This window comes from Pseudochaenichthys georgianus, chromosome 9 (assembly GCF_902827115.2).
Source record: "Pseudochaenichthys georgianus chromosome 9, fPseGeo1.2, whole genome shotgun sequence".
Taxonomy (NCBI): Eukaryota; Metazoa; Chordata; class Actinopteri; order Perciformes; family Channichthyidae; genus Pseudochaenichthys; species Pseudochaenichthys georgianus.
Window position 1 is genome coordinate 38,787,810 of NC_047511.1, and position 15,425 is coordinate 38,803,234.

At 39.3% G+C, this 15,425-nt stretch overlaps 2 protein-coding genes across 2 annotated transcripts in view; both read right to left on the bottom strand.

The window, feature by feature from the left end:
* The window catches only part of smtnb (smoothelin b), a 53,123-nt gene extending 53,001 nt beyond the window's left edge, over positions 1-122 (bottom strand). The window contains 1 exon segment of the mRNA XM_071204419.1: positions 66-122. The gene's annotated coding sequence lies outside the window, so the exon portion shown is untranslated.
* A 2,694-nt stretch (positions 123-2,816) lies between these two features.
* On the bottom strand, positions 2,817-15,219 carry trafd1 (TRAF-type zinc finger domain containing 1). The gene is made up of 12 exons (XM_034091523.2): positions 14,544-15,219; positions 13,925-13,973; positions 12,014-12,149; positions 9,679-9,732; positions 9,152-9,587; positions 8,445-8,738; positions 8,303-8,367; positions 6,647-6,907; positions 5,962-6,100; positions 5,550-5,748; positions 4,721-4,769; positions 2,817-3,821 (listed from the first exon to the last, which is right to left on the bottom strand). The coding sequence occupies exons 2-12, from the start codon at positions 13,957-13,959 to the stop codon at positions 3,783-3,785; spliced, it is 1,707 nt and encodes a 568-aa protein (XP_033947414.1). The 5' UTR covers positions 13,960-13,973; positions 14,544-15,219; the 3' UTR covers positions 2,817-3,782.
* Between the last annotated feature and the right edge of the window lie 206 nt (positions 15,220-15,425).

The window sequence follows — 15,425 nt, forward strand, 5'->3', positions numbered from 1 at the left end:
TCTTCACCGCAGATAATTTCAGAAACTTCCCTCAGTGAATATAAACCTGTTTCCCGCTTACATACAGCATATTCCGGTCCTCTGTAGTCGTCTCTTGGGTGGTAGTGAAAGCGGCTCTCAACACTTCGAACCAGGGGACGTTGGCAGCTTTTTGAACTGAGGATTCCCACTGAAAGGTGTAACCCCGCCCCTCTGTAACCCCGCCCCTCTCTTTCGCCCGGCCGGCTTCTCACGGCGAGCATTCAAAGCGCGCCGCTCCGTGGGAGGACGTGATGAGATGATGAGATTCATAGGTAGCTGACTCCAAACTACTTTTTGTACATTTCTATCAAGAATTCAAACAATATATTAGCACTATTAAAAACATTAGGAATAAGAAGGCAATCAAAACTAATTTGATATTTAAAAAAGATTTAATCTGAAGTATCAAAATGTATTTTTCTTTCCTTTTTTCTTTATTTACTGTATGTAATTGTAAGTCTTGTTGCTTTGTATGTCTGCCACTGGACTTTGTCTGTTGTATGTCAAATGTATGATGTATAATGTATGACAATTGAATAGATGAATACAAAAAAGATTCAACGGTTTTATTGTCATATGCACAACAAAGCTACAGTGTAGAAATGGCAATGCAATTCTTCTGACCTGAGCTCCTCCAACAATGCATTATATATAATAAAATACATAAATACAAAATAAAAAGTAGTGCAAAAAGACTATGTCAATAGAATCTGGGACATGTGATATGTACAAGAACAGAATATGATATTAAATAATGTAAATTAAGACAAAAGTAAATATGGTGTATTGCGTTGATAACTATTTATATAAATTAGTATATAGGGGATTAGTGCCCCCCAGTTTGTGTGGACATACGAGAATGAACAATTACATAAAGCAAATATGATCCTGAACATTTTTCTTATGACCAGAGGTGGGACTGGTATTCAGATGCTTTACTTGAGTAAAAGTACCAATTCATTATTGTCAAAATACTTCATTACAAGTCCAACTTTCAAAATCTTACTTAAAAGTACAAAAGTGTTCTCTGCAAAAAGTAAAGTAAAAGTAATTATTGTGGAAAGAATGTATATGTTTATTTGTGTGGTATTTCTAGATAATATTGTTCAATCAAGTAGCATTTTACTGTTGGAGACAAACAAGGTTCTGAATGATTTTTGTAAAAATATTTAAATAATTTGTCTCTCTTGTGACTTAAAGAGTTATTGGTCCAGCACACATGTAGTTTAATTACAAAGATGCATTTTATTAAAAGTAGCTAAATATTTTTGTATAAATGTATTGGAGTAAAATTACATGATTTCCCTTTTAAATGTAGTGGAGTAGAAGTATAAAGAAACATAAAAAGTAAATACATTACATTAATACAAGCATTATTTTTCGGATAAAGTTAACTGGAAATGAACCCCTTCTTATGAGCAACTAACTAAAACATGTTTTGTATTGGTATCAGATTCTTCCCAGGAAACATCATAGAGGTATAAGAAAATTATGAACTTGGGAAATAAAGCAATAGCATTTTATCTCCTCAAATAAATCTGACTTCAGATTAACACCATGCACTTGGATGGATGCAATGTTATTTTTATTTCCCCATATCCCTTTCTCAGACAACACCAAATACAAATTAAAAAAATCCCTTATAATGACTGTCAGCTGATTCAGTCAATACATATCCATTAATCATGTATTTTGAAGTGCCATTAATGATAAGTGTATTTACCACCATTATCTACTACTAGTTTCCCCAGTCTTATATCATACTTATTGTGTTGCTAATACAGTATTTACTCATTGCAACAGTCTCGCCTTTCTTCCCATAATCTCCTTATGGGTTTACGAGTGTGTCCTTTACTGCAGACTGTTTTCGAAGTATACTAAACACTGTCTCAAGTTGACTAACCGTAGTATGCAAACTAATGACTCATTCCCTCATTGTATTACATTGGCAGCAACACAAAGTCAATTCTGTTGTTCGAAATATTCAATGGAGCTTCACTGTATGATAAATAGTTCATTAAGATTCAGTTTTTAAAACTTTAAAAGCCATTTAAATTGTAATAACGCACCAAAACTGTGTGATCCTTGGGTAAGTGGAAAAGTTTCTTTGTGGTGTCTATCTACGCTGGGATCCTGAGTCGTGGCTGATCCTCTTGCTGCGGTCCTGTGTCCTGGATCCTCTATCCTGAGTCCTGGACTTCGAGTCGTGGCTGAACCGGTCACTGTGGTCCTGCCTGACTCTCATCGTACTACTTCCCTGATGCTCCCACAGGATTGTTGACATCCTCGTGGATTCATCTTCTTATTACAGACACATGCATTTCCAAACATCAGGTCTACCTACGCTGTAAAATGTATTATCTCTTCGATTTACACACGGCATCTATTGCACGTCTGTCCGTCCTGGGAGAGGGATCCCTCCTCTGTTGCTCCCCCTGAGGTTTCTCCCATGTTCCCTTTAAACTGTGGGTCATCGTACAAGTGTTTCCTTGTACGATGTGAGGGTCTGAGGACAGAGGGTGTCGTATTGTCATACTGATATTCTGTACAAACTGTGAAGTCCACTGAGACTAATGTAACATTTGTGATATTGGGCTATATAAATAAACATTGATTGATTGATGATTGAAAAGTGGCACATAAAATACACTGGAATTGGCATCACTGTTGGCACTAGATAAGGATGGAAATTGTTCTAAAGATATATTTCAGCCGTCCTTCTATGCAGTTTTGATTACCTGAAGGTATCTTGACGTATAAAAAGGTAAAACAACAGATTACAAACTGGAGCCATGAACATCCTCATTAAACATTTAATAGCCTCACAAGACAAAGAGCATGAAGACAGTTGTTCTTAAACAGGATAGTCAGCCGTGTGCCCTGAGTGCCTTCAGTCCAAAGAAACACCGCGAGGAGATTTCACTGATTCTTTTCTCCTCACTAGCCGAGGTTGATGATTGGATGATGATCAGGAAAACACTCAGGCGTTGTCTTTAGATATGAAGGCTCAGCCGTCTGAGGCACACGGTCGCGTATCTTATATATTGCTAAAGTGGAACCTATGTTGCACACAAAATACATCTCAGCAATCTTAAATCCTAATTCATACTACCTAAAAAGAGGATTGGACAGGTGACACTGCTTCAAAAGCCATCGTATCATAACAACACATATATAGTTCTATAGGTATGATTAAAAAAAATCTAAATATGAATGAAGAGTATTAAAGACAAATGTTTAACAGTATAAAAAGACAAATGTTCAATTACACAGTTGTTGTTTTGTGTGGTCAAATATGCATCAAATCTGTTCCTCAAGCCCTTTTTTTAACAAAATAATCTATCAAGGTGCTTCAGGTGACATAGAGGTACAGAACCCAACAGGAACACTGATGTCCTCGTCTGAACGAACACGGTAAAGATCAGGTTAGACAAACGCACAGCGACTCTTGGTTCGATGTTCTCAATGTTACTAAACAAACAAAATCTAATTCAGCACAAATACAACTGCTTTTATCATTTATATTTTAGGGCTAAATGTTAGACGTACAAACATTTGAAACAAACCTTGACATGTATTAATTAACCAAATTAATTACCGAGGCTTTTATAGTAAAACTCATCAGAATATAAACGGCTAGATTGTTGCACAGGCACTTATCAGATTGGTATATTATTTGTTTTCAGAATTGTGCAGAAAGATATATGGAAAGCACAGAGGGAGATTTGGTTTTTGTTTTTCTCCACATGTTCATCCCGCTCTCACTCCTCCTGCTGCTCTTCGTTTTGCTTCTTGGGTAACTGCAAATGGAAGAAATGGAGACAAACATGTGTTGAGTGGAATAAAAGGGTTTGTGACTCTGCAGACCGTTTACATGCATACAGTGGCGGTTCTAGACCAATTTGACTGGGTGGCCACTGGGGGCCAGTTATTTTCTGAGGGGGGCACAATATTGGTATTTGTTTCAGTACACGTATTTATTTCAGATAGATCTTATAGTTATTACTGTTTGCTTCAGCTTAAGTTATAGTGCAATGTTTGCACTAACACCATATTTATATAAAAATAAAGGCAATGAACAGTTACATCTCTACTTTACATAAGGGTGTCTGCACAATCTCACATTACAGCAACAACATCCTGCGGTTTTTGGCAAACTGAGTACCAGAAAATATACATTTAAAAAAAAAAAAAAAAATTCATTGTTAGGGGGGCCACAGTGGGGTCAGCCCTCCCTGACCCCCCCCCCCCCCTAGAACCGCCCCTGCATGCATAACAACCTTCATAACACACAAGGGGACGGGTAATAACCAGAAAAGCATGACATGGGCCCTTTAAGGCAGAGCTTCCACTTTACTCAAATTATTCTTTAAAGCAATCATGTTACAAAACGCTTATAGCTTAATATCCTGGCAGTAGCACGTCTGTCGACTTAAATATTGTCATGACAGTAAGAGAGAGTTATGATCCTTATGTAAAGATATCAACATCATTTACACACTGCTGTGATTTTGCTAAGATTTATAAATCACAATAGATCGTTTTTGATGAATAAGCACGTGTTAAAACATACACTTTGTTCCTGTATGATAAACCTTTATGCTTGTACGTCATTATTCACTGTAGGTAAAGTACTGTCACAGTCAAAAGACAAACAAAGCATTATCATCAACTCTTTTTTTAAAGAATCTAGGTGTACCTTTGTCAATGAACTCCCTCTGCCTTCTTTATTTTCTGGTAGATGAACTCTGATGGACAAACACATTCAAATTAGAATATAAATAACATTCTCCAACACAAAGAACAAATCGTTATTTGACGGAGGATTTTTAACTGGGTCAAGTCGGACTAAACAATAAGTCAAAGACTGGTTAGAGATGGAAATAAGAGAATGTTGTTGAAGGCTGAAATAGACGGTCAGTGCAAGATATTAAACTACTTCCTGTTGAAGTTGATGTGATATCTTGCTCAGAAGGATAAAAGGTGGTTAAGGATGAAGTTGGAAAAGTACGTAGGGGAAGGAAGAGAAAAGAGAAGATGTTTGGGTGTGTGCTTAACCCTTAGATGCCCGAGTGACTGAACCCTACACTCTTCCATAAGTGGGTCAAAAAGGACCCGTATTAGAATAATATGTGTTTTTATGCCATTTTTGTCATTTCGGTTAAGAAAAATCACTTGTATAATATTTAGTATTATATTTTGGTTCACACTAGAAATATTTTATATTTAATTTTTCACTATTTATAATTTTAGAAATTGTTTTACATTTTGAAAAACAATAAGAAATTTCATAGAAAATGTTTTTTCCATACAAAAATGTAATTACAAAGATACTTCAAGAAAACCACCTCACCGGGTCAAAAGAGACCCACTTATGCATCTAAGGGTTAAGATGAGAGGAAGAGAAAAGGGCAACTCGCTTTGCTACGAACTGTATGTATTTAAAGAACAATAAAGATCTGTGTAAGACTTGCAACTGAAAGAAAAGTAATAACAAAATAAAAGTCATCCATTGAGCTTTCGTTTACCCCTTTAGAGACGCAGCAGCGGCCTGCTCAGCGCCACTGAGAGAGGACTGAGATCCTTCTGCCTCCCGGCCCGCCTGAGCTCGGTTCGGATCACAGTTGGATGTCTTCCTTTGACTCGGGAGTCCAATGTAGCCTCTCGGCCATTCCCTTAGCGGTGCTGCGTCTCTGTCGAACCCAAAGTGCTCTTGCGAGAAGTCAGCTATATGAGAAACACAGGATACACAATATACATATTTGAGTCAAAAGAAAAAAGCCTGTAAACATCAATCAAATATTCAACAAAAAATGGCCTCACAAACTGGATTACAGGTGGTGATTAGTAACGTCTGTTAACACTGTCAGAGAGATAATAACCTTTACATCATTGTTTGAATGCTTTTTTTTCTCATGACAAAAACATTGTATACATTACCTTGGGGATTCATTCTCATTTGAAAATCTGGAGACATCTGGCTAAAGGCGTCATTAGCAGGGCTCTGTGTCTTCTTGACAGACGATTTAGTGAGATTGTTCAGCGGATGGGCGTTCTGAGGACGCATGTCACATTTGTCCTGGATACAAAAACCCACATTAAAATGATCATTAGCAATTGCAACGTTCAAAATCTATGAACACATATGTGACCCGCTCTATCGAAATCGGCTGATTTCGATAGAGCGGGTCACATATTCAGAAAGGATCTTTGAAGTCTGGGTTGTTCAGGTCATATTTGACATAATCAGAATTCCTTTATTTGTCCCTCAACGGTGACATGATTACAACAGCATGAAGTGTAGTGCAGATAAAGTAAAGAGAAGAGACTTACATATTACAAAATAACTAAGTATGCACACCTTATGAATTATAACAAACACAATAAGTAAAAAGAACAAATAGCAGATGATATCAACATATTAAAATAAGTAGCAGTATGTCTTTGAAGAGGTAGCTGGTACTGTTTGCAGATTGTAAATAAATTGAAAGAAACAATCAAGCGTGAATGAGGGTATATTGCACATTACTGACTTGTGTGTAATTGCATTAAATACAGCAACAGGTCAAAACGTTGTGATGGTGAACTTATTTCTAAAGAATGAGAGACATAATTTCTAACATACCTGGTGGTGAAAGACGACGGCCTCCTCCAGAGCGACGCCACAGAACTCACAGGGGATGACCACGTCGCCCTCTAGTGGACTGGCTGGAGGACTGTAGGAGGCCGGGGAGGCGGAGCGGTGGAAGGTGGGGATGTTGGAGGCCAGGGTGTCGGGGATGTCGTGCATCAAACCTGGAGCATTCCTGCTCATCCTGTCCTCCTTAGGGGGGGACAGGGGCTGCTTGCTGTAGGACGCAAAGGCAGAGGCGGGGCTGCACCCAGTCTGAAACATGGAGGAGAGGAGAAGTGGATCAGAATCAGAATGCCTTTATTCGTCCTGCACTTGCAAACAAACATTTAAAAAAAAGGTAAATGAAATCGTTTGAATCATCATGTCCCTAACTAGAAGGATTACAAGGCGGCTTGTTAAAACAGGTAAAGGCTATACACCTGAACGTGGAATCAATGTGTTTTATTTTTGTATTAGACTTTTCAAGGTGGGGTGGGAGGGGAGGCGATGGGTGGGGGGGGGGGGGGGATGGTTTGTTCGAAAGAATTGGAAATGGATGACTCCACTTCGAGCGATAGAACTATTAACAAAGCACTTATATACTAATAAAGGGCTGGCTTATCTAAAGCCAGTTGAGTAGCACTTGAAATGTTTTTGCTCTATGAAACCTGATGTACTTTATGATTCTGTTTTCTTCAAGTTTGTATTTTGTTGGTCGAATGCACTTATTGTAAGTCGCTTTGGATAAAAGTGTCAGCTAAATGCAATGTAATGGATGAAATCATTGACTCAATTGGGACCCTGTATGATTGTGCCTGTTCCTCAATTAAAAAAAAACATTGGAAAAAAACAAAATAGGTAAAGGCTGTAACTGGACTGTGAACCTTCTGGAACAACAGATAAAGAAAGGTATACACATGTCATGTGATATCTGACGGGATTTGAGCATGTTTCACTGATTAGATTTGCGCATACACAGATGTATTCCTCAACTGATTGACAGAGCCGTAAGATTAAATGAAACTGAAAGTTGTGCGTGAATCAGGTTAAAATATTCAAAAACATCAGCAGGTTGTCCTGTGTTCGGTATGCAGAGTGAGTCTGTTAGTCTGGTACTATCTGTCAGTCAGGTTCCGATTGTTGTCATGTCATCATTCATGCACATATGATGCACTGAACTGGAATTAAAAACGTCTTCCCCAACACGACTGATACACACATCGACATGAAAATGTGGTCCATTGCCACTTTTAATGTTCATATCAAATGACTTTAGTTACTCTAAAAAAGGATCAGCAGCAATTGTGGGTTATTCTTTTTTTTAACTTTCTGCTTACGGCTGAAGTTCTGACAGCTGCAAGCGTATGCAATAACAACCTTAGAGTCATGACTCATGAGGACATGACGCCCAGATGACCAAAACAAATCTGCAAAAAACAACATTATAACCTCAAGGCCAACATTTGATATATAGATGTCACACATGGCAGTCTCAAGGCCAGAATGTATTGAGAATGTAGTGATTTCGGATATATCAAGGATTCTGTGAGCACAGTGACCATTCGGCGAGTACGTCTTATTCATGCTTTCATTTTCATTCAGGGGATCCTTGTAAAAAATGTTTGTTGTCCCTTATCTAGCCCACCAACCCATGACCCCATCTCTTACCTGATGCAGAATGAGGTCCTCTTCAGGAAACAGCTCTTCACAGAACTCACAAGGCAGCATGGTATCTATGAAATCAATTGAAAATTGTAAACAAACTGACATCAGGATAAATCCAAGTATTCTTATCAACACTAATATTTACCGGCTTGATCCTGTTCCTGGACTGGGCTTGTGACTGTAGTGACATTTGAGTAATTGCTGTTGGGCGGACAAAGTGAAGAGTTAACAGAGGGCTTCTCGATCTTGTGGTCCCAGATTCCGCTCCACAGATTCCCCTCCACGCCCCCGGCCCCCGGCTCTCCGTCAGTCTGCAGGCTGAGAGCCAGCATGTAGTCCAGGCCGGAGGAATCCTCGGCCAGCCTGAGCTCACTCTGAGGCCACGCACTGCTGCTGGAGCTGCTGCTGCTGCTGTTCAGGAAGTCTGACGGACCCAGCACTACAACACACAACATGTCGTTATAACAAATAACTATTTAAGGTGCAGCTTCAGGTAACAGTAACAGTTATTTTTTGATAAACTCTTATCTTAAAACCCACATTTGTTTCCATGTGGGTGATAAAAAGTTCATTATTGCTGATCAGACAAACATTACATTTGAATTTAATCAATAAAGATGTTATTTTTACCATAATTATGTCTTTTACCCCAAATGAAAAATGTTGTAAATATCACTTTTGTTTGTTTACATAAAACTCCCCAGGGCTCCTAAAATAGCTTTTAAAGGTTGTTTAACATTTAAGAAGTAGGTCAATTATTGGTCAATTATTATATATATATTTGATAAAAGCATGGTGGGTGCTCTACCCCCTACTCATATGTAACAATCAATAGGTCAGTGATAAACTCACAGTGGCTAAATGTATTTCCCGGGACAGAGTTCTTCCAGTCAGCTGGGGCTTGAGGTCCACTCGAGGTGTTGTAGAGTCTGGGGTCAAACGGCCGGGGGAAGGCCTGCTGATCCGCGGCACTGATGTTATTATTCTTTGTGCCTCTCTCTTGGGTTCTTAGGAGGTTTCGGATGGAGTGGGCTTCAAACCAAGCCCCTGGAGGCTGAGAATCCACCGGACTGCGACTCGTCCGGCTGTTGTTCCTCTCTTGGGGCGGAGTGAGGCTTCCACACAACACGGGGTGCACGGCTTGTTCCTTCAACATTACGTTGCACTTGCAGACTGGGCAAGGCTCAGTGCGCGCGCCGCAGTAATCTTCATGTTCTTTGGACTGACTGAAAATTATCTCCAGTTGACAGAATTGGCACGGGACCAGCCGCTGAGAACACTCGAAGCTCTGAAAGAAACGAGCATCGTAAAGAAACATCACTTCAGGAATGACTTAAGATGGATGCATTATGAGTGGGTAAAAGCTTCTGCAGAAATACCTGGTGAACATCGAAGTGTTTCTTCTCAATCTTTAGACCACACTTGCATGTAATCTGAAAGGAAAGTGAAAATGATTTGAAAGATACAATCATCCAGTAACGTGCTGACGTGGCTTTCTTCTTAGCCGTTTTCTTTGGAATGAGGGTTCCAGGTAAATCATGATTGAAGAATTTGGTCACTGACGAGATTCTCCACGGAGGTTGCGTTAACCAGTTTAAAGAGAACATGTTACAAACAGCAGCAGAAACAGATTTTGATAATACATGTTCTTTATATGATAACGGATGACTTGCTCAATTGGCAATAAAGCACATGAGAATAAGTGTCCACAACATACAAGAGTTCCTTCCACAGAATCTAGTGTTTTCCTGTCCTGGCCATTATCGCATGGACGTCTGATCAAAACAGGCAACCTTTTAACTCATGAGACATGACAATAAACAGGGGTCAAAGGTTATCTTTACCATTTTCTGGCTTCAACAGATTGAAGTGGAAACAAATCACTTTTTAACCCTCCCATTGTCCGCCCTTTGTGTTTCTGAGAGGTATAATTATTGATGTACCTTCGTAGCAAAGACATCGGGAGCTTTCATTTTTCCGCAGAGCTACCTCTCTTGATATCTGCACAGATGTCAGTGCTTTGTCATAGTAAACTGTACCTAGTGTTTTGGTATATTTCATGTAAATAATTTTCTAAAAGTGCACCTATCATGCTATTTTTAGACAATAGCATAGGTCTCTGATATATACAAATATATAAAAAACATGTCTATGAAGTGTTTTGCTCAAAATACCAAACAGATCACCCATTCTAGCCATGCCTCATATCCCTCTATTTCACTTCCTGTTTCTAAAGTGCTGATTTTGGGTATAAAGCTTTAAATAAAAAAATAAAAAAGGAGGGGGCTGAGCTCATGCGGGACCCGGCAGCTACTGTCTAAACTAAATGCTGCCATGATGAAACGCCATATCATGGATTATCAAGGATTATCAAGGATTATTTCTGAAACAGTCTGGAGCTCAAAGGCTTTCTCTCTTGCCGGTTATACCACAAGGTGAGTTCCTTTTTATTTCCTGCTTCTTCACACACATGCTCTCCAGTACAGGTTAGTGTTAGCGATGCTAATGTAAACATGCACCGACCATATTACGTCCAAAACAGTCGGGCATTGTTTCTGATAGGGCCGTGGGTGTAAAGCCAGCCTACATTTTCGATATTACGTCATATCGGACGCAAATCTGGATCAGCTCTGTTGTAGCCCCCTTTTTAGAGATTTGGGTATGGAGGAAAAGAGATAGGGTTTTATTTTCTGACGCTGCGTGAGTTCTCCGACACACATTTATGTATAAAAGACATCAAAAAGTACATTTTGCATGATAGGTCCCCTTTAACGGCCCGTCCACACAGCGGCGTGCGTTGACGCTTCCCCATTCACTTTGAATGGGGTGACGTCACTTTTAGCCGAAATGCATCGTGGGAAGCGACGCGGAGCGTAGCTGGCGTGGCTCGCTGCAAAAGTTGAGCAATGTTCAACTTTTGACGCCTCGGCGAGGCGTCAGCCAATCGAATCATATGTCAGTACAAGCTCTAGCCAATCAAACCGCTGCTTGTGTGTCAGGGGCGGGAGATTCATGTGATTGGTTGTTGGTCGAGTGTCAGACACGCCCGCCGGCAAGCGTCAGCGCACGCCACTGTGTGGACGGGCCATAATGCTTTAATCGTTTATTGTAGCTGACATCCTCGTGGATTCATCTTCTTATTACAGACACATGCATTTCCTAACATTCGGTCTATATGCTGTAAGATGTATTATCTCTTCAATTTACACACGGCATCTATTGCACGTCTGTCCGTCCTGGGAGAGGGATCCCTCCTCTGTTGCTCTCCCTGAGGTTTCTCCCATTTTTTCAAATTAAACTGGGTTTTCTCCGGAAGTTTTTCCGTGTACGATGTGAGGGTCTAAGGACAGAGGGTGTCGTTTTTCTCATACTGATATTCTGAACAATCTGTGCTGTTGTATTTGCTGTAAAGTGTCTCTACTGTAGGCTATTTTTATTATATGTACAGCACTTTGGCTCGACCAAAGTTCATTTATAAATGTGCTATATAAATAAAACTTGATTTGATTTAAATCTTTTTTTTTCTTTAACTGTGTTCATGTATGCACCAAGGCAATTTAAATCGTATGTGCTAACCCACTTGGCATGAAACCTGATTCTACTAAAACACAGGATGCAGCATCTTTCCAGCAATACAGTGCATCTGAGAAGCAGCACACATCTACTGCTGGAGTTAGGTAAAAAATATATCCAGTATTGATGTTCATATTTTACCTGAGCGTGCTCCTGCTGTTTGTGCTCCTGCAGGTCGGACCTGGGCACCGGCTCCTGGCAAATGTCGCACAGTGCGATGTTTCTTCTGCAGTGGATCTCATGAGTCGTGAAGTTAGCCTCTGGAATGTCATGTTTGCTAAAAAAGGTAAAGACAAATATAAAACCGGCTGGCCCGGACAACGTAGAGCCTTTCTTTTTAAAGATAGCTGCAGATTGTATTGCTCCACCTCTCACTACTCTTTTTAACCTCTCCCTCAGCTCAAACACAATTCCAAAAGTATGGAAGTCAGCGTATGTCCTGCCTCTACTAAAAGGTGGGGAGGCCACCTTATTAAATAACTATAGGCCAATCTCTAAGTTGTCAGTTCTGGCCAAGGTTCTTGAACGCTTAGTGAGTGAACAAGTAAAGGAGTTTTTATGTATAAATGATATCCTGTCTAAACATCAGTCAGGATTCAGAAAGAAACACAGCACCATCACTGCCACAATGAAAGTGGTGAATGACATTACTAGTATTTTAGATAATAAGCAGAGTTGTGCAGCTCTATTTATTGACCTGTCCAAAGCGTTTGATACCGTCGATCATCGCATCTTAAAGCAGAGGCTAGCCAGTATAGGCATGTCCAGCCATGCAGTGGGGTGGTTTGTGAACTACCTCTCTGAAAGGTCCCAATGTGTTCATTTTGATGGGCTGTCTTCTGAGTGGTTGAACATTTCTAATGGTGTACCACAAGGTTCTGTTTTAGGACCACTTTTATTCTCCATATATATCAATAGTTTAGGTGAAAATGTCGATGGAGCAACCTTACATTTTTATGCGGATGATACCATGATGTATTGTGCAGGTCCCTCCATTAACGAGGCTGTTGTTAAATTACAGGCTGTTTTTAACATTATTCAGACTCAGCTCTCTGAATTAAAGCTTCTTTTAAATGTTGATAAAACCAAGGTAATGCTCTTTTCAAAAGCTAAAAAGACACCAGAGCCTGTTTTAGATATTGTAACTACGCAAGGAATAAAAATTGAAGTGGTTACCTGTTACAAATACCTTGGTATCTGGCTTGATGATTGTCTCACTTTTAAACGTCATGTCAATAACCTGCTTAAAAAGCTGAGGGTTAGGCTAGGGTTCTTTTTCAGAAACAAGTCCTGTTTCTCGCTTGAGGCCAGGAAAAGGCTAGTCACTGTGACCTTTTTACCTGTGCTGGACTATGGGGATTTGATTTATATGAATGCACCTGCCAATTACCTGAGCAAGTTAGATGCTGCGTATCACAGTGCACTGAGATTTGTGACAAACTGTAAAGCATTAACTCATCACTGTACCCTGTATGCAAGGGCTGGTTTTCCTTCGCTAACTGTACAGAGGCTCAGTCACTGGTACATTTTTATATACAAAGCCATGTTAGGGAAACTTCCATCCTACATCTGCTCCCTGATCTCACGGCGAATTGTAAGTGGCTACTGCCTGAGATCGCATGCTGTAGTTTTATTAAATGTGCCAACTGCTAGGACTGTCTTAGGGAAGATGGCTTTTAGATGCGCAGCTCCTCTGTCTTGGAATAGTCTGCCATTTAAATGGAAACTAAGCAATCTGGTGCCACTAAATGTTTTTAAAGCTTGGTTGGATGCTACTCAATCGGAAGCTGTTTGTACCTGTTCATGTGGATAGTTATTGTAAATTGTAATCCCTGTAATGATGCTGTAAGATGTCCTTTTTGTTGTTCTGTTTATGTTTTTATATTTCATGTGGAACCTACTTGAGCAGGTCTCCCTTGAAAAAGAGATCAATGATCTCAATGGGATACACCTGGGTAAATAAAGGTTTGAAATGAAATGGAAAAAAAACAGTCCTGACAGTATCAAATTCATCGATGAGTTGTGTGTACAATGAACCTTTCTCATACTTACCAATTGCCACAGAAGTGTGTATTTTCATCTGCCATGGCTTTACTGCAGCCTATAGAAAAACAGTAATGTTATTTATTTATGACAAAAACCGCTTGATTGAGATATAAGAAGATAGTGTTTTGGTGATCTTTATTATTTAATAATGATAATAATAATAATAATTGACTTGAGTATTTCAATATTTTTGCTACGTTGTACTTCTACTCAATTACAATTCAGAGGTAAAAAATGTACTTCTACTCCACTACTTTTATTTAAAACCTTATAACCTTATAATAAACACTTAAATAAGACTTTAGTTACACCTGAAGTAGCATTCACAAGATAACCTGCAGTATACAAAGTCATTCAAACTAGCTGCACATGTATAAGCGTTGATATCACTTTAATGCATCAATAATTATAATCAAAACATTTAATATTATTCTGAAATGGACCAATCTCCATAATGAGTACTTTAAGTACTTAAAAAATAGTGTGATGCGAATATTGTTGTACTTTTACTTTTACTTGTATCAGAGTATTCCTACACTCTGGTACTGGTACTTCTCCCACCTCTGGCCCAATGAATACTCTGATGTAAAGAGGCTGCTTGACAGCTCTCTCTCGGTTTGCTTACCCAGTGTTTCCCGGCAGGAAGCTAACGTTAGCTGACAACGATAACCTGGATTAACAAGGAGATGCCCCGTCAAGGTTGGTCAACAAGCATTCCGATCCACATCAACAAGTTGGACGATGTTAACCGTGTTTGTTTCTTTAAGCTAGCTGCGTAGCTTCCAACTAAATATCTCGTTAGCAACCACCACGTAGCGTTATTTCAGCTAACTAACTTTACAGCGACCAAGCTAAGAAGCTAATGTGCCGCCCGGTCCAAGAAAAGCGAGCACAGTCGTTCTGTTGTTATCGTGTGTCAATTATTTTACCACTGGAGATCATGAATCCACAAATAAACCCGACAGCTAAGCTAACTATTTGATGATATCTTGGAAACAGTTCGTTATTTCCTCCTTGCTCTGTTGACAAAGAGTAAGATGTACCCCGCGTCGAGTCTCTAAGGCTGCATACGTATACATGAATACCGCCAGCTTTAACTTGGGCACAACCAAACCACATCCTAAAACAATAATGTACACTGTTTTGTGTTTTCACGTAGTCTAAGCCCTATAAAATGGACATCTAAATATGTGAGGATCAGACATATTACAGAGGTTAATGGTTATAGCTCACTGTCAGTCAAAACTCAGGGGGAAAAGTATTCATTGTCGGAACAGGCTCGATTTTGATTGGTGAGTAAATACCGTGTGTTGGGAAAATGTCTCTTTATTTTCTATCTAGAAAAACATACTTTAAAAAATACATTATGATAAAAGTGTTAGTGATATATACATTGATTACCTTTAAGCAATCGTTTCATAAAAGAAGTAGTCCGATTCTGTATGTTTGCTTATTTTTCTTTTTTAATCCGTATTTGTTGCATTCATTTATGTAATTCTTTATATGT